The sequence below is a fragment of the Rattus norvegicus genome, chromosome 6 (genome assembly GCF_036323735.1).
Source record: "Rattus norvegicus strain BN/NHsdMcwi chromosome 6, GRCr8, whole genome shotgun sequence".
NCBI classification, from domain to species: Eukaryota; Metazoa; Chordata; class Mammalia; order Rodentia; family Muridae; genus Rattus; species Rattus norvegicus.
The window spans coordinates 138670055-138695126 of NC_086024.1; the positions used below are offsets into that span (position 1 = coordinate 138670055).

Sequence of the window (25072 nt, forward strand, 5' to 3'; positions counted from 1 at the left end):
TAACTTTTTGAATTATTGCACAGGTTTCATATTTGGCTGACAATATATTTAACCTGGTGTTTTCAAGACTATTTAAAGCAGTCTTGTAAATTTGATGGCAGATGATCTCTGAGTGTGGCCAGTGCTGGAAACTCCTTCTTATCAGATACATGTCTACAACCTTGGCTGTCCATCCCTCAGTATGCACAGAAAATCAAAGAAAAATAGAAAGCATTCTCTATTTAGTTCAGTCTGAAAGCCAAAAACACAAACACTTATACTGCTCCAATAGCACTTAGGTCAAGTATGTGTTTTTACAGACTCTTGTAAAATGACAACATGTTGCTCTTTTGCCTTTATGCTAATAAGGTCCTGTGAAATGTGACCCAGAGTGGATGAGGTGACCATTGTGAAATTGCAGAGAAGTAAACATTGGTGATGAACTCACATTCTAGCGCTCCTTTCACCACTGAACAAGATTGAAGGGGACATATTCAAGGTAGTGGTGATGTTCTATATGTGTAACCAACTCAGCCCTATTGCTGTAGACTCTATGGAAATACAGGGATTTAGTGACATTTTACTCCTCTTTTAATTTGCTTTGGTGCTGCAATCTCCCACCCTATGCTCCGTGGTTCCTCGTGGTCCTCCTTCTTTTGCGTTGTTGTGTACCTCCACACATCTACATTACAAATTACAGAGATTACAAGAACTTTGGGTTTTGACTCTCAGAAGACATCAACAAGTAAAACTTTCGGGAACCATTAAGAACAGTCTGCTGGAAACTGAGATGAAATCAGAGAAATTGTCGGTCTCAGGCTTCTGCCTGTGTGGGTCACTCTTCCCAGTGACTCCTCATTCACTTGACTAGTTGTAGTTGTGATGCTGAAGTAGGCAAAACGCTCAGTCCTCCCCTCCCTCTTAGAAACGCTATCCTCACACACAGAGATGGAGCTGATGATGGCACAGCAAGACAGAGAATGTAGAATCAATGTATAGAAGAACGTGTGGTGGTTACTGGAGCGTCTCCCAATTATCGGGTTAATGAGTGAACCAATGAGTACAGAACTCTCTTTTTCCCTTTTGATTAGAAGTCATATCGTACCAATACGTTGCAGAGAGAGAGATTCTGTCATTACAGGGAAAAGAAGAGCCTGAAAATCTGATAAATTAGGCAGTTTTTAGAGACACTTCATGTTTTTATTGAACAAACATCAGCCCTTGATTTCCAATACCCACCTACTCTTTTATAGTGACACCATCCATATGTTCCCAGAGTGTCATTGAGAAGAATGTTGTATTTAGGTACTTGGTTACACACCTGACTTCTGTTGAGGAACCACAACTCAGAATGAGCCAAGAATTGTTTACATTATGTTTCTGGGACAGCAGTATAAATAAGATTCTTAGAAGTCTGGGGGTAAGAAAAGGGATTAATGTGTTAAAACAAAAAATCATATGACTCATAAAATTCTAGGGGTCAAAAGCTTAACTGATAAAGAGAAACAGGAGGAAAGAAAAGAGATGTTACCCATTAAGTGGGTTAAGAGCTGTTTGCAGCAAATTGAAGCTCGGTGAGTATCATCAGTTACCTTGGCCTCATGACTCAATTCACAATTTTTACACAAATTTTATTACCAGCATCTCAGTGCATCAGGTCTGTTGCTTAGCACAAGTGTGAGGATGTGAAGAGAGTGAACGTCATCAGGTTCATGGGTCACTGGCCCTTAATTATTTCTGTTTTCCTTTAAATCCTATATGGTGCTCTACCAGGGAGTCTTACTGACTCTCTGCCCTGAATCAAGGCCTTCCCAATCTTAAGACTTCTTTGCTTCTCCAGGTTCTAATCACGGTCTTCTAATAGAACAACTTCTGCCGTGAATGATGCTCTGATTTTTGTGTTCAAGTCAGAGGTGATACTACATTTTCAGGTCATCTAAAAAGGGACTGATTTTATAACTCTGTGCTTCAAGTTATAACCACATAATCCCAAGTATCTCTGTTAGTTCTATATATTTAGAAAGATGGTGGGTATGGTAGCCATAGGAAGATCCAGGCCCATGTATGGACTATTTCAGTGTTATTATATAGACTGATAGAAGTCATTTCATCTCAACATGTAAATACACATACACACACACACACACACACACACAGAGGCACATTCACACTCACACGCACACAGTCACTCACACACAAACACTGAGAGTGAAAGAAATATAAAGAGACACATTCAGAGAGAGACAGAGAGATAATAACAAGTGATAGAGAGGCAAAATAAATACAGATCTACATAGAGAGACAGAAACACTGTAATAAGTAAATGAATACAAAACACGTGTTATACAGGTAAACAGAAATTTGAATGGACATTTGTGTATTACAATGTCTTCTACACCCTGTACTTGTAGAGAGAATTCTTTCAGTGAGGCAACCTAGACACAAGGATTCCAGACCTCCCTAACTCCAGGTCTTTCTAAATAGACTGCTAAGACTCAGCTAATAGGAGCTTTGTGTTCTCTCTGAGCCCCCAGCTGGTCCTGAGTGCATGCACTACAGAAGGTTTGTGTTTGAGCTCACAGTAATATTTCCTCACTGTGTTTTGCAAAATAATACATGGCTGTGTCCTCAGACCTCAGACTGCTCTTTTCCAGGTACAGGGTGTTCTTAGAATTCTCTCTGGAGATGGTGAATTGACCCTTCACTATGTCTGCATAGTACTTGTTATCACTACCATAATAAATGATTGCTACCAATTCCAGACCCTTCTTTGGAGCCTGGTGAACCCAGCGCATGTCATACTTACTGAAAGTGAATCTACACAGGAGGCTGAAAGAGGCTACACAGGAGAGTTTCAGGGAACTTCCAGGCTGTACTAATCCTCCCCCAGACTCCACTAGCTTCACCTCACACCAGACACCTGCAAAGAACGAATGCAATTCAGAAAACTGTTACTAAGAAAACTAAAGAAAATAATGAAACAAAACAAAATTTTCTATTCCTCGTGTTCACAAAACGGACAGAATCTCATCTCTACCAATTACTTTTTAAAATAAAAAAAAAAAAAGGAAAACCAAGTTGAGCCTGAAGTCCATGGCCAGTGGTCTGTGTTCAGTGCTGATCACTGATTGAGTGGATTTGGGTATCCAGTTCTGGGCTCTTCTGTCAGAGCTGCAGGGTAAGGGCAGGGCTGGTTTTCATGGGCACAGAGAAGGCTTATTTGCATGTCTTCCTGCTATAGTATTCTCTGGAATTGGAACTATGATGAAGCCAGTGATCATAGCAGATAAGACAAGAAAGTCACAGTTGTATGACAAATTAATGGAAGTTTCAAATTCACTTATTTTGCATAAGAATTTCCCACACTCCATTTAGTTTTTTTTCACATATGCATGAACATGTTTTGTTTCCATACTGTCATGTACCCTAAATGAGTAATTAAATGAATAATTAAATAGCACCACACATAATTTTGTTTCTAGATATGAGTATAGTCTTTCCTACTGTCTGAGGAGCTTATGTCATTTCCTGAATATGGTTCTTGGACAGGGTTACATCTGCAAGGCTATCATAGCAGAACTCATTTTTCTTATGGAAATTTTTAGAAGTTGATCATTCATGATAGCATGCAGTCCTCGGATCATTTGGAGGCTTGCACCAGAAACATTCCAGGTCCCAGTCTGCCTACCACCCGAATTGCTAGGAAGACATATTTTTCTTTGAGGCAAATTTGGTTGTTATCTTTCCTTTTCATTAATAAATGTAATTAGTACAACCAGGGAATTTAATTAAATTCTGGGATGACTTTTACCCTATTTAAGCAGTTCTCTGGTATGAGGTAGAATCTCAGGGTTGTTTTGATTTGCATTTCCCTAATGGCTAGGATGTTGAGCATTTCTTTAGGTACTTCCCAGCCATTAGAACTCCTTAGCCGAGAACTCTTTTTTTACTTCTGTATCCAGTTTTTAATAGAGTTATTTAGCTTTCTGGAGTCCAACTTCTTGAGTTTTTGTATGTGTTGGACATTAGTCCCCTAATGGAAGTAGGATTGGTAAAGATCTTTTCCCAATCTGTTGGTTGCTGTTTTGTCCTAATGAAAGTGTCCTTTGCCTTACAGAAACTTTGCAGTCATATGAGGGCACATTTGTTGATTCTATATCTTAGAGCATAAGCCATTAATGTCTTGTTCGCATAATTTTCCCCAGTACCCATGGTCTCAAGGCTCTTTCCCAAATTTTCTTCTATAAGTTTGCGTATCTGGTTTATGTGGATGTCCTTGATCTACTTGGACTTAAGCTTTCTACAGGATGATAAGAATAGTTTGATCTGAATTCTTCTACATCCTGACCTCCAGTTTTGCCAGCACCATGTGTTGAAAATGCTATCTTTTTTCCAATGGATGGTTTTAGATATTTGTCAAAGATCAAGTGATGTGTGTGTGCTTCATTCCATGGTCTTCAATTCTATTCCATTGATCTACCTGTCTGTTTCTGTACCAATACCATACAGTTTTTTTTTTTTTTTATCACTCTTGCTCTGTAATACTGCTAGAGGTCAGCGATGATGATTCCTCCAGAAGTTCTTTTATTGTTGAAGATAGTTTTCTCTTTCCTGGGTTTTTTGTTATTCCAAATGAATTTGCAAATTACTCTTTCTAGCTCTGTGAAGGATTGAGAGAGAATTTTGATGGGGATTGCATTGAATCTGTAGAAAACTTTTGGTAAGATGTCAATTTTAACTATATTAATCCTGCCAATCCATGAACATGAGAGATCTTTCCATCTTCTAAGATCTTCTTCAATTTCTCTCTTCAGAGACTTGAAGTTCTTAGCATACAGATCTTTCACTTGCTTGGTTAAAGTCACACCAAGGTAATTTATATTATTTGGGACTATTATGAAGGTTGTCAAGTGTTGTTGTAAAAATATAAAAATAAAAAAAGTGTGTTGTCTTTTACCTCACATAGGCCTGGCACCTCAATGCCCCAAGATATCTGCTAGATATCTTGGCAGAAACACATCCCAGCTCCCTGGCAGTCAACTGTCTCCTGTAGCTGCACACTTTGCTACACTCAGTCACATAAAAGAACACACAGCACAATAATCTTTGACCCAATTGGTAAGATATAATTGTGCACCCAAACATAAAAAGCCTAGGACCATCCATCCCTAAGGAACATTAATAACTACCTGTAAACACACAGTGAGGAATCTTAAAGTCAGCCTCCATCATCTTGCCATGGCTTCTCTCTCCCCCTTCCTCCACTCTTTGTTCCAGTCTCCTCCTGTTACTTCAAACTTCTCTCCCACCCATCCTTCCTTCTCCTCCAATGACAGGCCTCCTTCTATCCTGTACCTGCCCCTCACCTGTATTTTACAAATTCAATGGGGAGAAGGTTCTGGTGATGTCACCTGATTCCTGAGAGTATGACTAGGCAGCTGTCCTTGAGGCAGTGGAATTAGCATCAAAATACAGATAACTCCAGGGCAAATCACAACAGTCATTTCCCTAATTTCTTTCTCAGCTTGTTATCTTTTGTGTAGAGAAAGACTACTGATTAGTTTGAATTTATTTTATACCCATCCACTTTGGTAAGGTTGTTTTTTCAGACTTAGTAGCTTTCTGGGGAACTTTTGGTGTCACTTAAGTATACTATAATATCATCTGAAAATAGTGATATTTTGACTTATTCTTTTCCAATTTGCATCCTTTGATTTCCTTTTGTTGTCTGATTGCCCTGGCTAGGACTTTGAGAACTACATTGAATAAATAGGGAGAGAGTGGGCAGCCTTGTCAAGTCCCTGATTTTAGTGGGACTGCTTCAAGTTTCTCTGCATTTAGTTTAATGTTAACTACTGGTTTGCTGCGTATGGCTTTTTACTATGTTTAGGTATGGTCCTTGAATTCCTGTTCTTTCCATGACTTTTATCAGGAAGAGGTGTTGAATTTTGTCAATTGCTTTCTCAGCATCTAATGAAATGATCATGTGGTTTTTAATCTTTGAGTTTGTTTATATAATGGATTATGTTGATGGTTTTCTGTATATTAAACCATCCCTGCATCAATGGGATGAAGCCTACTTGATTATGATGGATGATTGTTTTGATATGTTCTGTCATTTGGTTTGCAAGGATTTTATTAAGTATTTTTGCATCAATATTCCTATGGGAAATTGGTCTGAAGTTCTCTTTCTTTGTTGGTTCTTTGTGTGTTTTCAGTAGAAGAGTAGTTGTGGCTTCATAGAAGGAATTCAGTTGTGTTTCATCTGTTTCAACTTTGTGGAATAGTTTGAACAGTATTGGTATGAGGTCTTCTATGAAGGTCTAATAGAATTCTTCACTAAACCCATCTGGTCCTTGGCTCTTTTTGCTTCGGAGACTTTTAGTGACTGCTTCTATTTCTTTAGGAGTTATGGAGTTCTTTAAATTGTTTATCTGTATCTGATTTAATTTTAGTGCCTGGTATTTGTCTAGAAAATGTCCATTTACTCTAGATTTTCAAGTTTTGCTTAATATAGATTTTGTAGTAGGATCTGATGATTTTTTTTAATTTTGTCTGATTCTGTTGTTATGTCTCCCTTTTCATTTCTGATTTTGTTAATTTGGGCACAATCTCTGTGCCCTCTTGTTAGTCTGACTAAGGGATTATGTATCTTGCAGATTTTCTCAAAGAACCAGCTTTTGATTATGTTAACTCTTTGTATAGTCCTTTTTTCTTCTACTTGGTTGATTTCAGCTCTGAGTTTTATTATTTCCTGCCTTCTCCTCCTCCTGGGTTTATTTCCTACTTTTTGTTGTAGAACTTTGAGGAGTACTGTCAAACTGCTGATGTATGCTGTCTCCTGTTTTTTTCTGCAAGCAATCAGAGCTATACATTTTCCTCTTAGCACAGCTTTCAGTATGTCCCATAAGTTTGGGTACGTTGTACCTTCATTTTCATTAAATTCTAAAAAGTCTACAATTTCTTTATTTCTTCCTTGACCAGGATATCATTGAATAGAATAGTGTTCAACTTCCATGTATATGCGGGTGTTCTTTCCTTATTGTTATTAAAGACCAGCTTTAGCCCGTGGTGGTCTGATAGGACGCATGGGATTATTTCTATCTTTCTGTATCTTTTGAGGCCTGTTTTTTTACCATATATATGGTGAATTTTGGAGAAAGTATGATGAGGTGATGAGAAGAAGGTATATCCATTTGTTTTAGGATAGAATGTTCTATAAATATCTATTAAGTCCTTTTTGTTTATAACTTCTGTTAGTCTGTCTAGGTGTCTGTTTAATTTCTGTTTACATGATTTGTCTATTTACAAAAGTGGTTTGTTGATGTCTCCTACTGTTACTGTGTGAGGTGCAATGTGTGCTTTGAGCTTCAGTAAGGTTCCTTTTATGTATGTATTTGCCCTTGTATTTGGAGCATAGATATTTAGGATTGAGAGTTCATCATGTGAAATTTTTCTTTTAATGAATATGAAGTGTGCTTCCTTATCTTTTTTGATGACTTTTGGTTGAATGTTGATTTTACTCTATGTTGGAATGACCCTTCCAGGTGCTTCTTCAGACCATTTGATTGGAAAGTGGTATTCCAGCCCTTTACTCTGTGGTAGTGTCTGTCTTTGTCTTTGAGGTATGTTTCCTGTAGGCAGCAAAATGTTGGGTCCTCATTACTATCCTATCTGTTAATCTCTGTCTTTTTATTTGGGAATTGAGTCCATTGATATTAAAAGATATTAAGGAATAGTGATTGATGCTTCCTATTATTTTAGTATTTGGAGATGAGATTATGTTTGTATGCTTCTCTTCCTTTGGTTTTATTGTAAAAAGATTAGTTTCTTGTTTTTTCTCAGGTGTAGCTTGCCTCTTTGTGTTGGGCTTTGCCATATACTATCCTTGTAGGGCTGGAATTATAGAAAGATATTGTGTAAATTTGGTTTTGTCATGGAATATCTTGATTGCCCCATCTATGTTAATGGAAAGTTTTGCTGAATATAGTAGCCTGTGCTGCCGTTTGCATTCTGTTGTGTTCTGTATGATATCTTCTCAGGATCTTATGGCCTTCATAGTCTTTGGTGAGAACTCTGGTTTAATTCTAGTAGGTCTGTCTTTACACTTACTTGACATTTTCCCCTACCTCTTTTAATATTCTTTCTTTGTTTTGTGTGTTTGTTGTTTTGATTTTATGTGACAGGAGGAATGTCTTTTCTTGTCCAATGTATTTGGTGTTCTGTAGGCTCTTGTATGCTCATGGGCATATCTTTCCTTATGTTAGGCAAATTTTCTTCTATAACTTTTTTCAAGGTATTTATGGTCCCTTTAAGTTGGGGGTCTTAAATCTCTTCTATACCTGTTATCTTTAGGTTTTATTTTCTCTTTGTGTCCTGGATTTCCTGGATATTTTGGGTTAGGTGCTTTTTGCATTTTACATTTTCTTTAGTCATTGTGTTAATGTTTTGTATGGGGTCTTGTGCCCCTAAGATTCTCTCTTCTATCCCTTGTATTCTGTTGATGATGCTTGCATCTGTGTTCCCTGATCTCCTTCCGATGCTTTCTATCTCCCAGGGTTGTCTCTCTTTTTTCCTTCATTTATTTTTTCTATTTCCATCTTTAAATCCTGGATGGTTTCGTTCAATTCCTCCACCTTTAATTCTTCCTGTAATTCTTTAAGGGATTTTGTGTTTCCTCTCTAAGCATTTCTAATTTTTACCTCTGCTGTCCTGTATTTCTTTCAGGGAATTATTTATTTCCTTCTTAAACTCCTCTATCATCATCATGAAATGTGATTTTAAATGCTTATCTTGCTTTTCTGGTGAGTTTTGATATCCAGTATTTGCTCTGGTGGGAGAACTGGGCTCTTATGCTGCCAGGTGTACTTGGTTTCTGTTGCTTAGGTTCCTGTGCTTGCCATCAGGTTTGTCTCTGGTGTTAGTTTGTCTTACTGTTCTGACAGTCACTTGAGTCTCTTGTAAACTTGTGTGGCAGTACTCCTGTAGACCTGTTTTCTTTCAACTGAATTGGGAACAGAGAACTGTGAGACTGGTTCAGCTCATGTTGCAGGCAGAAACCAAAGTGTCTGTAGCATGCTTCTCATGAGTTTCTGTGTTCTGGGGCCACCAGGCAGGTCATTTGGAGCAGAAGAGCTGGTCTTACCTCTATTCTCAAGTATGTAGGCACTCCTGGTGACTAGCTTTCAGCTCTGGCCTCAGGCAGGAACTGGACGTTTCCTGCTACTGACTGCTCCTAGTTTCCCATATCCACAGGGCACTAGCCAAGTCATGTTTGGGCCAGGAATGTGAGCAGACAGGATCTCCACTTTGCTCACAGGATTGTCTGCATTTTTAGAGTCCAGCTCTCTCTTCCATGGGATTTGTGTATAGAGAGCTATGGTATCATTTCAGCTCTGGGTGCAGCCAGAAATCTGAAGTGTCCTGTCCCAGACTGCTCCTTCGTTTGTGAGTCCTGAGGCCCCCAAGAGGGTTGGTTGCTCAGAGCAGAAGTGTTTGTCTGACGTCTGCTCTTAGGTGTGTTGGCCCTTCTGGTCACTTGCTTTCTGTTCTGAGTGCAGGCAGAAACTGGAAGGTTCCTGCTCCTGACTGCTCCTAGGTTCCTATGTACAGAGGGCACAGAGGGCACTAAGCAGGTTTGTCTTGGGCCAAGATCATTTGATCATTTTTTGGTGCTTTTTTTTTTTTTTTTTTTTTTTACAATATTCGAGGACCTACTGCCATGGAATTAGTATGGGAATATTAGAAGATGGTAGTTCTTAGGGTCACTACAGGCCTCTCTGCAGGCTGTGATCCAGGCAAATCAGACTGTGTGGAAAAAGAGGGGGCAGGATTTAAACTGATTTTTCTTGGGGTATGCAGGCCTCTACGGGGAAGGAGAAAGCTTTTGGGGTGACTCTACAAGTTCCTTGGAATGAAATGGCAGGTCCCTTGCTAGCTACTGGAGGTTGGGAGCCATAGTCAACTGACCTCTGTTTGCAGTGCACCAGTGTCCCAGACTATGAGATGATTCAAGGGGCTGGTATTCAAGTTCGTTAATCCTGTGGCCCTGCGGGACTCCTTGGGAAATCCATCTTATTCCTACTACTTTTAGGTTTGTTCTTTTCATATGTTCCAATTTTCCTGTTTTTTTTTAAAGTAACCTTTTATCTTTAGCATTTTCTTTGACTGATGTATTAATTTCTTTTACCAGGACTCCTATGCCTGTTATACTTTCTTCTGTCCCTTTCATTTCTGTTTGTAATGCTTGTGTAAGTAGTACCTGTTCTCTGTGCTGGTTTTTCCATCTCCAGGATAGCCACAGTATATTTTCTTAATCGTTTATATTTTCATTTTTATGTCTGGAAAAGTTTTATTTGTCTCTTTTACCTTTTTCCCTGTATTTTTCAGTATTTTTTAAGGGATTCACACATACCCAACTAGAGGCCTCTATTATCTTTTTATTACCTTTATAAGATTAGATTTAAGGACATTTTCTTGTAATTCAGGTGTGTTAGCATTTTCAGGATGTGCTGTAACAGATTATGTGGGTTCTGTTGGTTCTATATTGCCCTGGCTTTTATTGATTTTGTTCTTATGCTGACGTTTAGCCATCTGGTTATATTTTATGTTGATAAGCCTGGTAGCCCATCTGGTTATATTTATGGTTTATAAGCCTACAAACCTCTGTGCCTGCATGTAGAATTGGTAGTCTATGACACTAGTGTCCCTCTTTAACTGCAGGTAGAGGTAGGTTTCCTTGGTTACAGCGGGCCTCCAGGGACTCAGGCAGAGATCATGTTCCTTGGTGATAGCAAGCCTTTTGGGCTGGCAGATTTGAGGACAGTGTGACAAAGGACTGAGATGACAGCAGATTTCATGGCTGCTGGGTTTTCCTGGGAACCCAGTGGGACACGGCTTGGTGCTTATGAATCTCATTTGTTGTCCTGGACACCAGCAGGCTTCTAGGGATGTAGGCTGTCTATGGCCCAGAAACTACTGTGCATAGATGATAAGGCTGAACTTTGTGCCATGGGTTTGCCCAGAGGTGATGGTATGTCAAAAATTGTGGTTCAGGTTTCACCTGGTGATCCAATATGGCTGCAGGCCTCTGAGATTGTGGATAGGTGTTTGGGCCAAAAGATGGAGTGCAGAGGGTTCAGGGCAGATCTTAAGCCTATTGGACTTGATGGTGGATGGTGATTGCAGAGGTTTGGAGCTTGGGATCTTAACAGTTAGTACCCAGTGGGAGCCATATTGACGTTTCCTGATATACATCAATAGATACATGTTAATGTTTCTACTTAAGGTGTTAGCATATAGCACAAATAAATTACCATATTTAAAGTTTCTAAAATTCAATAAAATATATCCTTATCTTATTAGTTATAGCAAGGTTAGGTGCCTAACTGTAACAGGAATCTATGATTTATTGACTCTCTGAGGTCCTTCTCATTAATCAGAATTCCTTTAATATCAATATTTTTAGTTTTTACCTGGTAAGTGTATGAATCACTCAAACAACAAAATAGTAAGAATAGTAATAATCTGATTTAATTTTTCTAAACTGCATAACCAATTTGAGGATACCAGTCACTTTTAAACTTCAATTTTATTTCTGCTCTGACTGATCCAGTTGCAGCTACTCCATCAGGCAGGGACCACATTCCTCAGACCAGGAAGGACCTTTCTGGTATTTCTATAATATTTAATCACAGAAAATTTCCTTGTGATTTATAAAGTGTCCATCTAAATTTCTGTATTTGATACTTGACACTAAGGTAGTATTTCCTTATGGTGACAGAATTAGGAAAAAAAAATCCCAGAAATACATGTCACTCCGGTAACACACTATCAGGGAACATGCTATAGGAACACTTATTCCAGCTAAGGGATTATCTATCTTGCTGATTTTCTCAAAGAAACAGCTCCTGGTTTTGATGATTCTATGTATAGTCCTTTTTGTTTTTACTTGGTTGAATTCAGCCCTGAGTGTGATTATTTCTGCCTTCTACTCCTCTAGGGTATTTTTACTTCTATTTGTTCTAGAGCTTTTAGGTGTGCTGTCAAGCTGCTAGTGCTCTCTCCTGTTTCTTTTTGGAGGCACTCAGAGCTATGAGTTTTCCTCTAAGCACTGCTTTCATTGGGTCGCATAAGTTAGGGTAGCTGTGCGTTTATTGTCCTTAAATTCTAAGATGTCTTTAATTTCTTTCTTTATTTCTTCCTTGATCAAGTTATCATGAAGTAGAGTGTGGTTCAACTTCCATGTATGTGGACATTCTGTCGTTTTTGTTGTTATTAAGACCAGCCAAAGTCCATGGTGATATGACAGGATACATGGGATTATTTCAATCTTGTATCTATTGAGGCCTGATTTGTGGCTGATTACATGTTCAATTGTAGAGAAGGTAATTTGTGGTATAGAGAAAAATTTATATTCTTTTGTTTTAGGATGAAATGTTCTATAAATATCTGTTAAGTCCATTCTGATCATAACTTTTGTTAGTTTCTTTATGTCTCTGTTTAATTTCTTTTTTTCATGATCTGTTCATTAATGAGAGTGGGGTGTTCAAATCTGCTTCTCTTATTGTGTGAGATTAATATGTGTTTTGAGTTTTATTCAGATTTTAAGGATGTAGTTTCCTTTGCCTTTGGAGCATAGATATTCAGGCTTGAGTTCATCTTGGTGCATTTTTTTTCTTTCATGAATATGAATGTTATTTCCTTATCTTTTTTTGATAATTTTTGGTTGTAAGTCAATTTTATTCAATATTAGCATGGCTACACCAGCTTATTTCTTTGGAACATTAGGTTGGAAATTTGTTTTCCAGCCTTTTTCTCCCAGGTAGTGTCTGTCTTTGTCTCTGATGTGGGTTACTTGTATGCAGCAAAATGCTGGGTCTTCTTTATGTATCCAGTCTGTTAGTCTCTGTCTTTTTATTGGGGAATTGAAGTCATTGATATTAAGAGATATTAAGGAATAGTGATTGTTGCTTCCTGTTATTTTTGTTGTTAGAGGTAGAATTATGTTTGTGTATCCCTCTTCTTTTGGTATTGTTGCAAGGAGATTACTTTCTTGATTTTCCTATAGCATACCTCCCTCCTTTTGTTGGAGTTTTTCATCTATTATCCTTTGAAGGGTTGGTTTTGTAGAAAAATATTGTGTATATTCGGTTTGTTATGGAATAACTTGGTTTCTCCATCTATATTAATTGAGAGTTTTGCTGGATATGGAAGCCTGGGCAAGCATTTGTGTTCTCTCAGGGTCTCTATGACATCTGCCCAGGATCTTCTGGCTTTCATAGTCTCTGGAGAGAAGTTTGGTGTAATTATTATAGGTCTGCCATTATATGTTACTTGACCTTTTTCCCTTAATGCTTTAAATTTTTTCTTTGTTTAGTGCATTTGTTTCTTTTACTATTATATGGCAGGAGAAATTTCTTTTCTGGTAAAATCTATTTGGGTTTCTGTAGGCCTCTCTTATGCTTATGGATATCATTTTCTTTAGCCAGACTAACCAGAGGGCACAGAGAAAATATCCAAATTAATACAATCAGAAATGAAAAGCAAGACATAGCAACAGAATCTGAGGAAATCAAAAAAAATCATCCAATCCTACTACAAAAGCTTATATTCAACAAAACTGGAAAATCTGGAGGAAATGAAAATTTTTCTAGACAAATACCAGGTACCAAAGTTAGATCAGGATCGGATAAACCATTTAAACAACCCTATAACTCCTAAAGAAATTGAAGCAGCTGTTAAAAGTTTTCCAACCAAGTAGAGGCCAGGACCAGATGGGTTTAGTGCAGAATTCTATCAGACCTTGGTAGAAGAACTCATACCAATTCTGTCCAAACTATTGCACAAAATAAAAACTGATGGAATACTAAAAATTTATTCTATGAAGCCACAATTATGCTTCTAAGTAAACCATACAAAGATCCAACAAAGAGAGAGAACTTCAGACCAATTTCCCTTATGAATATTGATGCAAAAATACTCAATAAAATTCTTGCAAATTGAATCCAAGAATACATTAAAATAACCATCCATCATGATCAAGTAGACTTAATCCCAGGGATGCTGGGGCAGTTCAGTACATGGAAATCCATCAACATAATCCACTATTTAAACAATCTCTAAGAAAAATACCACATGATTATTTCATTAGATCCTGAGAAAGCATTTGAGAAAACTCAAATCTCCTTCATGATAAAAGTCCTGGAAAGATAAGGAATTCAATACCATACATAAACAGAGTAAAAGTAATATACAGCAAACCAGTAGCTAACATTAAACTAAATGTAGAGAAAGTTGAAGCAATCCCATTACATCTGGAACTAGACAAGGCTCCCCACTCCCTCACTACTTATTTAATAGAATAGTCAAAGTCCTGGCCAGAGCAATCAGAGAGCAAATCGAGGTCAAAGGGATACAAACTGAAAGGAAGAATTCATTATAGTATACTAAAATGACCCAAAATTCCACAAGAGAACTTCTACAGCTGATAAACAACTTCAACAAAGTGGCTGGGAATAAAATTAGCTCAAACAAATCAGTAGACTTCCTCTACTCAAAGTATAAACAGGCTGAGAAAGAAATTAGGGAAAAGACACCCTTCACAATAGTTCTAAATAATATGAAACACCTCATTGTGACTAACCAAGCAAGTGAAAGGTCAGTATGACAGGAACATCAGTTCTCTGAGGAAAGAAATTGAAGAAAATCTCAGAAGATGGAAAAACTTCCCATGCTCATTGACTGGCAGGATTAATATAGTAAAACTGGCCGTTTTCCCCAAGGCAATCTACAGATTAGATGCAATCTCCATCAAAATTTCAACTCAATTCTTCATAGACTTAGAAGGAGCATTTTGCAAATTCACTGGGAAAGTAAAAAAAAACACACACACACAGGATATCAAAATCTATACTCAACAACAAAAGAACTTCTAGGGTAATCACCATCAATGACCTCAAGCAATATTACCAAGCAATAGTGATAAAAACTGTATGGCATTGGTACAGAGACAGATAGGTAGATCAGGGGGATAGAATTGAAGACCCAGAAAAGAACCCACACACCTATAGTTACTTGGTCTTTCACAAAGGAGCTGAAACCATCAAATGGAAGAAAGATAGCATTTTCAACAAGCGATTCTGGTTCAATTGGAGGTCAGTCAGCATTTAGAAAAATGCAAATCGATCCATTCTTATTGTCCTATACAAAGCTTAAGTTCAAGTAGACCAAGGACCTCCACATCAAAACAGATAGCCTCAAACTAATAGAAGAAAAAGTGGGGAAGAGTCTCTATCACATGAGCATTGGGGAAAATTTCCTGAACAAAATTCCAATGGCTTTTGCTGTAAGATCAAGAATTGACAAATTGGACTTCATAAAACTGAAAAACTCTTGTAAGGCAAAGGACACTGCCATTAGGACAAAATGTCAACCAACAGATTGTGAAAAAATCTTTTCCAGTCCTCCATCTTCTACAGGGCTAATATCCAAAATATATGAAAACTCAAGAGAGTCAAATAACCCTATTAAAAATGGGGTATAGATGTAAACAAGAATTCACAGCTGAGAAATATCAAATGGCTGAGAAGTACCTAAAGAAATGCTCAAAATCCTTTGTCATCTCAGAAATGCAAATCAAAAGAACTGTGAGATTCCACCTCTCACCAGTAAGAATGGCTAAGGTAAAAAACTCAGGTGTCATCAGATGCTGGCAAGGGTGTGGAGAAAGAGGAACACTCCTCCATTGTTTGTGGGATTGTAAACAAGTAGAACCATTCTGGAAATCAGTCTGGAGGTTGCTCAGAAAATTTGACATTGCCATACCTGAGGACCCAGCTATACCTCTCCTGAGCATATACCCAAAAGATGCTCCAACATACAACAAAGACACATGTTCCACTATGTTCACAGTGGCCCTCTTTATAACAGTCATAAGCTGGAAATAAACCAGATGCCCTTCAAGAGTGGAAAGTATACAGAAAATATGGTACATCTACACAATGGAATACTACTCAGCTTTCAAAAACAAAGACTTCATGGAGTTCATAGACAAATGGATTGAACTAGGAAATATCATCCTGAGTGAGGTAACCCAATCACAGAAAAACACACTTGGTATCCACTCGATGATTAGTGGATATTAGCACAAAGACTCAAATTACCCTTGATACAATCCACAGACCACGTAAAACTCAATAAAAGGATGACCAATGTGCGGATGCTTCCCTCATTAAAAGGGAAATATTCTTAGGGTGGATATGGAGACAACGTTTGGAGCAGAGACTGAAGTAACGGCCATTCAGAGCCCACTGCACATGTGACACATATTTATGCAGCCACCAAAACTAGATAAGATCCTTTGGATTCGGCCTCCTGTAGAGTTGTTTAACTTATTATTACATGTGTCCTGAACTCAGAGTTTTAAATGTAGTCAATTTGGTCCCCATGGCTTCATCATACATTATTGGCGTAAGTTTCCAGAGAAGCCTCAGGGTCTAATTAAGGGTATGAGATAATAACCAACCAATAACTGTCTCAACTAGAGACCCACTCCAAAGACAAGCAGCAATCCCTCACACTGTTAATAATACTCTATTATGACTGCATGCAGGAGTCTAGTATGGTTGTTCTCTGAGAGGCTGTTCCCAGTAACTGGCTCACACAAATGCAGAACTACACAGGCAAACAGAGAATGGAACTTGAGGACTCTGATGGAAGAATAGTAGGAAGGATTCCAGCCCCAACACAACTCCACAGGTAGACCAAGAAACTGTCTTCGATATTTGAGGCTCTCAGAGAATAAACCAGTAAGCAAAGGACATAGAAGAGGTAGACCTAGGACTCCTGGCACATATGTGTCAGATGTGAAGATAGGTTTTCATGTAGTTCCTCCAATAAATGGATCAGGTGTTGTCCAAATGCTCTTGCCTGCATTGGATAATGTTCCTCTACCTGGGCTGCTATATCTGGTCCCTTTGGAAAGGGAAACACTTGACCTCGTAGTGAATTGAAGAGCCAGGGATTGGGAATACCCAAGTGGACCTCTAACAGCTTAGAGGAAAAGGGGAAGTGGATGAGGAAAAGATTGTAGGAGGTGGTGAACAGGAGTGGGGCAGTGAGAGGGATGTAAAGTGAAAAAAGAAAAAGTAAATTAAAATTGAATTTTAACAACAACAAAAGAAAACATACACTCTAAACATACATCCTAAAAATGAACATGTCTGTGGCCTTCTCTTAAAACCCTGAAACACTTACAGCTTGGAAATATCACCAGACAGAGGAGCAGAGCCAGGACAGTCATACTCTGATGAATACTCTAATGAAAAGACAAGGAGGAATCTAGCTTTGTCTGGGCTTTTATGCTGAGTATAAGGGCTGCTTTGCATTGAGGAAGGTTCCTGAGAGGATAAAAGGAAGCACTGAGAAAGGCTTCAAGTTTTAATAAAGTTTAATTTGTGCTTCTTAGAGAAAATGGCAATGTATACTCAGGAACAAGTTCCTTTTCCAGTCTGACCAAATTTCAGACAAAGAAGACATTATATATGTCACACGGTACAGGCATTGGAATAAAGGATGTGGCTAATTACAGGAAGTGAGCCTCATTCATGCAGTGCAGGTAGACGAGGGATCCATATCCTGCAAGCATTCATATCTCTGTAAATTCCAGAAGAAGTTTGGGTTGTAATAGGGGCTCTTATGGTGGAAAATCTTGCTTCAGGAAATATTTAATTTAATTTTCTTGGTGTCTGTTGAGTGAGTCTTAACTTTATCACTCGTCTATAAAATATAACTTGTGGGGCAGCTCTTTAAAACATGTAGTATATGTGATTTGTTGGATTTATCTGTGTGTACTTTGTTTTTTGTTTGTCACTGTCTTCAGCTTATAGCAGATAAAAAGCTCACATTCCTAAATATATTTCTGTACTGGTGTAGGATTTAAAGGTCTGTTCTTTATAGCAGATCATAGTGGCCATGTGCAACCAGACTTGAGGAATATGTTGATGAATTAATGAATAATCCAGAGACTCCTAAGTGATGACTGCAAATGGAGCAGAGGGCAGGAATGAACATGGAGGACCCTGTTCCATAAGGTGCTGATGACCATAGAGAAAAAAGGTCTGTAGTGCTCTTCTCTATTGGTAATATATACCACTGGAGAAAGGAAGTACAGAGTTGAAAACAACCTGTTCATACAGAAACCAGAAAATGTCTGTTTACCTTGTTGGTTTGGGGACATCATATTTTGGGGGCATAATATTTCATTGCATATAATCTTTTACTGTGAGAAGCAGCTGTGGAGTTAGGTCTTGATGTTAGGGAGAGAGTCATCCTGTGCAACTTCTGATGAGTACACACCACTGTGAGAACTCTATTCACTCTGTTTGGGTAGAATAATATTTTTCAGGCAGTGTGCTCAGTATATGCAATTTGGGTGTGTCTGATATTTTCCTTGTCATTACAAATGCTGGGAAAGAGGATCAAAGGAGGAAATGTCCTTTTCTCACAGGGCACTGGGAAATCTAATATGAGACCCCTTACTCAAGTAATTTTTTATCTGGTTTATTTGAATTTGAGTAGTTTATTATAACCTCATGCTATGTAGATTATCCTTTTCCATGAAACTCTGTAGAAGGTAGTCACAAATAGGCTTCCCTTTTACAAAAGGAGAGAGTTGATGATGAAGTCATATGTTATTTACAATTTTTCATAGTTATCTATAGTTTATTTTGAGAGGGTTTATTCTTATGTGTTTCTCCAGTCATTAAATTGTATCTACTGTAATACAGACACTCATGTAATGGATCATTTGTATTGGTAATAATATTTTATCCTTTATATTTTTCATTAAATAATTTCTTTATTTAATTTAATTCCGATGACATCTTTTACTACTTCTTCCCTTCCCAGGTTTTCCCTATTACTTCAATTCCTCTGGTTTCTTCCTCCCTTTCTCCTCAGATAATGGAAATCCTCCCATGGATTTCATATTACCTTGGCTATCAACCTGTAGTACTTCTAGGCTCATCTTCCCATATTGAGGCTAGAAAGGACATCAAGTTAGGGAAGAGTGATCCAAGGAAAGCAACAGAGTCAAAAACAGCCAAAGAACCTGTGGTTTGGAGTATGACATATAAACCAAGCTGTACATTTGTTTCACATGTTTAGAGAGCCTAGGCCTATCTCATGTATGCCCTCTGGTGGATGGTTAAGTCTCTGTGAGTCCCTATGCACTGATAATAGTTGATTTGTACATTTTCTTCAGATGTCTTTGATATTTCTGACTAAAATCTTTCTTTCCTCTTGCAAAAGATTCCAGAATCTCATTTCACAAAAAGACTAATGTTTGACTGTGTGTCTCTATATTGGTTTCCATCATCTGCAGGGTAAATCGTAAAAGTTATGCTAGACTCCTCTCTCAAATTATGGAAGAATATTATTAGTAGTATCAGGCATGGACTCTCTCTCACGGCATCTGTCTCCATTTTCCCTGCTTTCTAGATCATTTCAGAATTCCTCCACACCCTTCCAGTTTTCTTAGAGTGGAATTATGATCTTAGGGCTCACTGCACAGACAGACTAACCAGGTGGTAAAGTAATGCCCAGTGACAAAACATGTCTAAAATATAGTAATGACTGGCAGAGGAAGGCATCTTCTGTTAAAATGTACACACACACACACACACACACACAGAGAGAGAGAGAGAGAGAGAGAGAGAGAGAGAGAGAGAGAGAGACACGCACACACACACAAAACACTGCAATAAACACACGAATGAAGTCATATGCAAAGCAGAAATTTGATCAAATATGTGGACTCATCAATGATTGCTACAGACTCTATTTGTATAGAGAATCTCTGAATGTGATATTTAGAGGGAGTCTAGACTCACAGGCCAAAATGGAGCAGCGATTGAAGGAATGGCTAACCCACAACTGGATTAAACTGAGACCAATCCAATGGTTAGGAACCAAACCCCAATACTAATAATGATACATTTATATTTGCTGACATGAGCCTATCAATAGTGATAAAACTGCACGGTATTGGTACAGAGACAGACAGATAGACCAGTGGAATAGAATTGAAATCCCAGAAATGAACCCCCTTCGGCTAATACTTTTTCTTTATCCCTTTCTCTCATTTTTCCTTTTCTTTCTTTTTTTTTGAGGAGAAAGAAATTCATTTTTTAATTTAGTTTTTCAATTTTTATTTGAGAAATACAATACACAGCAGTGATTTATTTCCTCCACCACTGTTCTTTCCCAAAGAAAACTGTGGAAATGTAACAGAAACATTTGGGTAGATCCTGAGAAAAAGAGAGCTCCAGTTATTTGGCAGCAGGTGATCTCAGAGTGTGGCCACTTCAAGAGCCTCCTTCCTCATCAGATACATGTTTCTCATTTTGTCTGGGTGTGCACAGAGCATGAAGGAACAACAATAATTATTCTGTATTTAGTTCATCAATCACAGATCTGAAAGCAAGCAAAACAAATTCTTGCACTCCTCACTTAGGTGGTTTATATACATTTAAAGACTCTCATGACATGACACTATGTTGATGCTTCCCCTGTGTGCAAATAGGATGTTCTGAAAAGTAACCCAGAGTGAAGCGATGTAACAACTTGAAAAATAGCAGTGAATTAAACATTTGCAATGAACCCACATTCTAGAAATCCTATGACCAGTGAATAAGATTGAAAGGGACATATTCCAGGCAGTGTTTTGGGGGAAGTGGTGATATTTTATATATTATAGACAGCTCAGCCCTATTGCTATAGCTCTTGTAGAAATTAAGGGGTTTAGTGACATTTGTCTTCTCTCTTCATTTGCTTAAGTGCTGGAACATTTTACCCTGTGTTCTGTGGTTCCCATGGCCACTTCCTCTGCATTGTTGTGCACATATATACACTTACTTTACAAATGTACAGAAACTATAAGAACTTTGGCTTTTGGCTCTGAGAAGACTTTAATTACCAAAGAAATTTGCAAACTGTTAATCAAGTTGTGTTGGAAATTGAGATGAAACCAGAAAACTTGTCAGTCTCAAGCGTCATTGGTCAGTCTGGACCACAGTTTGTAGTTATCCAGTCATTCACTACTGTAGTTGTAGCTGTGAGTTCCTTGTGGACATGATGTTAAAGCCTCATCTCCCTTTCAGAAACCGTCATCACACAGGTGAATGGAATTGATGGTGGCACAGCAGGACAGAGAATGTAGAATCACTCTGTTGAGGCACCTGTGGTGGTACCTGAGAGCATCTTCTAGTCTATGCTAATTTGGTAAACGAGGAAATAGAGACTATTTCTTTTATTTCTACAGAACTCACAGGAAACCAATATGTTGCATTCCCAGCTATGCCATTATCACAGGCATTAGAACTCAATGACATTCTGACAATTATAAGTTTCCCAAGTTACCTCATGTTTTGAACACTAATCATTCCCTGGTGTCTAATACTTTCCTACTCTCTTGGAGATCTAATGTTTCAGGATGGTATGACCACAGAACCTACTTTTCTTTTATGGTGACACCACGCATATGGCCAGAATGCCATTGACAAGTATGTGATATTTAGATTCTAAATGCCACACCTGACTTCTGATGAGGAAAACCAATTCAGAATGAACCAATCATCATTTACATCATGTTTCTTGGACAAAAGCATAAAAGAGAATCCTTAGAAACCTGAGGGAAGGAGAGTAGATTAATGTGTTAAACACAAAAAATTATCTGTTCAGTTAAATTCTTGGTGAACTATACAAACTAAACCGTAACTAGTACAGAGAAAGAACTAAGAAATGTTACTCTTTGGGTGGAGTAGGACCTGTGTAGAACTTTCTGAAGCTCAGTAAGTATTACTATTTACATTGACCTCATGTCTCAATTCTGGAGCATCACACACACATTTTTATTGCTGACACCACAAGCTGGGTCTGTGTTGGGTCCGTGTCATATGATATTTGTGATATTTATGGAGAGACACAAAGTCAACTTCTTCATGTGTCACAGGCCCTGTTTGTTTCCCATGTTGACTCTATCTTGAAGACCACATAGTGTACTGTGAAGGGAATGTTATGGACTCTCTGTTTCCACACTCTCATGTGTTCCTTATTTTTGGGGGATCTGAACCAGGGTCCTCAAACAGATTCTTGTCTTCCTTACATGATGTTCTGCCTTTTGTTCAAGCCACAGTTTATCCTACATTGAAAGTCATCTTCAATGGGAGTATAGGTATAATTTTGTGCTTTAAGTTCTTACCACACCAGCAGAGAGATTTGTGTTTAGTCTCCATAACTACAAAATAGTTCAGTTTGGCAGGTAGCCAATCAGAAAGCCTACTTCTCAGATGTGAAGACAGTGTGATATTGGGACTCTGTAACCAAGCAGTCTAGCAATATACTGTGATCCATGTCTAGTGATGAAATACAGGCTTAGTGATGGACTTTATTTCAATGTTATTGTGTAGATGGATAGAAAAAGACATCTCAACATCTCAACACACACACACACACACACATACACACACACACACACACACACACAGAGAGAGAGAGAGAGAGAGAGAGAGAGAGAGAGAGAGAGAGAGAGAAGCATCAGAAATACATGAACAGAGCCTTGAAGAGACAGAGAAGCAGAGACAAAAAAAAAAAACCAACTCCATAACATTTAAATAAATGAATACAATGAATACAAAGCACATATTAAACAGGAAAACTGAAAATCAAATAAACTTTTGTCTACTTCAAGGGTTATTACAAGATCACTTGGAGAGAGAATCCTTGTAGAGAGGCAACCTAGACACTAAGGAGTCCCAGACTTACTTTGTTCCAGGTCTTTCTACATAAACTAACACTCAGTAACTGGATGCTTTCTGTGCTCCTTGTGCCCCCTGCTGGTCATTTATATCCTGCAAGAGGTTTGTGTTTAAGCTCACAGTGACATTCACTCACTGTGTGTCTTGCACAGTAATAAGTGGCCGTTTCCTCAGACCTCAGACTGTCCATTTGCAGGTATAGGGTGCTTTTTGCATTATCTCTGGAGATAGTGAATCGGCCCTTCACGGAGTCTCGATAGTAAGTGTTACCACCACCAGTACTAATGGATGCGACCCACTCCAGACCCTTCGTTGGAGCCTGGCGGACCCAGGCCATGTAATAGTTACTGAAAGTGAATCCTGAGGCTGCACAGGAGAGTTTCATGGACCTTCCAGGCTGCACTAAGCCTCCCCCAGACTCCACCAGCTGCACCTCACACTGGACACCTGCAAACAGAGAATACTGGTTAGAAAACCATCACTAACACAACAAAACAAAATAAACTTTCTTATTCTCATGTGCACACAACAGAGATAATCACACTTTTATCAATTACCTTTTATGAAAAGGACAAGGAAAGCCAAGCTGAGCCTGATGTCCATGGTGAGTAGTCTGTGCAGTGCTGCAGTACTGATTACTGAATGGGAGAACCTCAGAGTCCAGGACTGGGCTCCTCCGTCAGAGCTGCAGGTCAGGACAGGCTGGTTTTCATGGGCATAGAGAAGAATTATTTGCATATCTTACTGCTAAAATATGTTATGGAATTACACCTGAGCTGAAAGCAGTGCTCATAGCAGATATATAACATCGAAGATATGGATGTCAGTTACAGAGTTTGACTTAGTGTCGTGGTTTCATATTTACATTTTTTTGGTAAAGATTCACCACATTACATATAATTTTCTTTTGTCCTTGTGCACAAAAGTTTTATTTTCATAGTCAGGATTCTTTAGTATAAATACGTAATTAAATAGCACCATACATACTTGTGTTTCAACATATGTGCTCAGTCTTTTCCAATACCTGAGCAGGACATGGCTTCTCCCAATTGTGTTTTTTGGAAACAGTTACTCCTGTAAGGTTATGGTAGCAGAAGTCATTTTTGTGACAAGAACACTGAGTTTTTTTCTGAAAGTTACTTCTTCATGATAGAATACTGTCCTTAGACTTTATATATATTTCTAAATTAGACATTGTGGAGACTGTCTAAGACTCAGAATTGGTCATGGAGACAGATGCATATTTGCAGCAAACTCACTCATTTTTCATTCTGAAGTTATTAATTTATTCCTTTAAAGTCCCCCTCCAACATTTTTCTTTCTGTATGTGTATACCAGTCAACATGTGACTGTTTTATATTGTATTATATTAGTTTTTATTTTCTCCAGTTAGCATACTCCATGTACCTGTGGCTTTTAATTTTCTTTTAAGGTGCCTTTTTCATATTTAATCAGTTCTCTTGTTTCAGTCCTCCCAATTCGGTTCCACATACCACACTTCAATTTTGCTTTCATATCACCAATAGTCCCTTGCCCTTGGTCATCCATGTCCTATGCATAAGATGTGTCCCCTTCTTAGGTTTCTCATTCCAAATGCTACAAAATATAATTCAGAACTGCAGGCACACAAAGAATGTTTTGAATATGAAACAAGCTGTTTTTGCCTTCTCAAGGCTTTGTTTTATTTTTTGAGGTAATATTTTACAGTCACATTTATATTCCTCCAAGGCTCAGAGGACATGCATTAGGAGGACATAGAGAAAATGAAATATATGAAACTTGGGGTTGAGAACTGTGAAATAATGTCTTGTGGATAGGACCTGCCTATCCAATCCATGCACTGATGATGGCTTTTATCTGTCCCCACCTGAAACCAAGCCAATCATAACCTAATATAGACTTTATAAGTATTTTCCAGGTCTTCTGTCTTAGTGAGGGACTGTTTTATGTAGATTTCATGGAGAAGAGAACAATGTGGTCATTGGTCGATTTTCTATGCTGCAATGCTTGCCTTTACACACATACACATATGGACAGCATTTTGGGATAAAAATGCTATGATGTTGAGAGTGGTTGAGTTGAGATATGCGATTGGCAAAGATATGGGGATGTTGAAGGGGAAAATAGGATAGAGACATAAATATATTAAACGTATACACGTGGAGTATACCGTTCTTCAGAACTTAGAAAAAAGGTGCCTACTAGATGCCCGATTTGTCTAAAGAGAATAAATCCCCAAAGAAAATGTTAAGATATATGTTGCAAAATATAAGGGT

General features: G+C 38.2%; 1 protein-coding gene across 1 annotated transcript; it reads right to left on the reverse strand.

The window, feature by feature from the left end:
- Positions 1 to 2555: 2555 nt before the first annotated feature.
- LOC134479162 (uncharacterized) lies at positions 2556 to 23492 on the reverse strand. The gene is made up of 3 exons (XM_063262639.1): positions 23354 to 23492; positions 22917 to 23243; positions 2556 to 2899 (listed from the first exon to the last, which is right to left on the reverse strand). The coding sequence occupies exons 1-3, from the start codon at positions 23397 to 23399 to the stop codon at positions 2556 to 2558; spliced, it is 717 nt and encodes a 238-aa protein (XP_063118709.1). The 5' UTR covers positions 23400 to 23492.
- Positions 23493 to 25072: the final 1580 nt, after the last annotated feature.

Excerpts from the sequence above, each read along its gene's own strand:
- LOC134479162 (XM_063262639.1), bottom strand. The coding sequence starts at position 23,399 with ATGGACATCAGGCTCAGCTTGGCTTTCCTTGTCCTTTTCATAAAAG. Across the intron at positions 23,244-23,353 it reads CCTTGTCCTTTTCATAAAAG|GTGTCCAGTGTGAGGTGCAG; the intron begins GTAATTGATAAA and ends CTCTGTTTGCAG. Across the intron at positions 2,900-22,916 it reads CACAGTGAGTGAATGTCACT|GTGTCTGGTGTGAGGTGAAG; the intron begins GTGAGCTTAAAC and ends CGTTCTTTGCAG.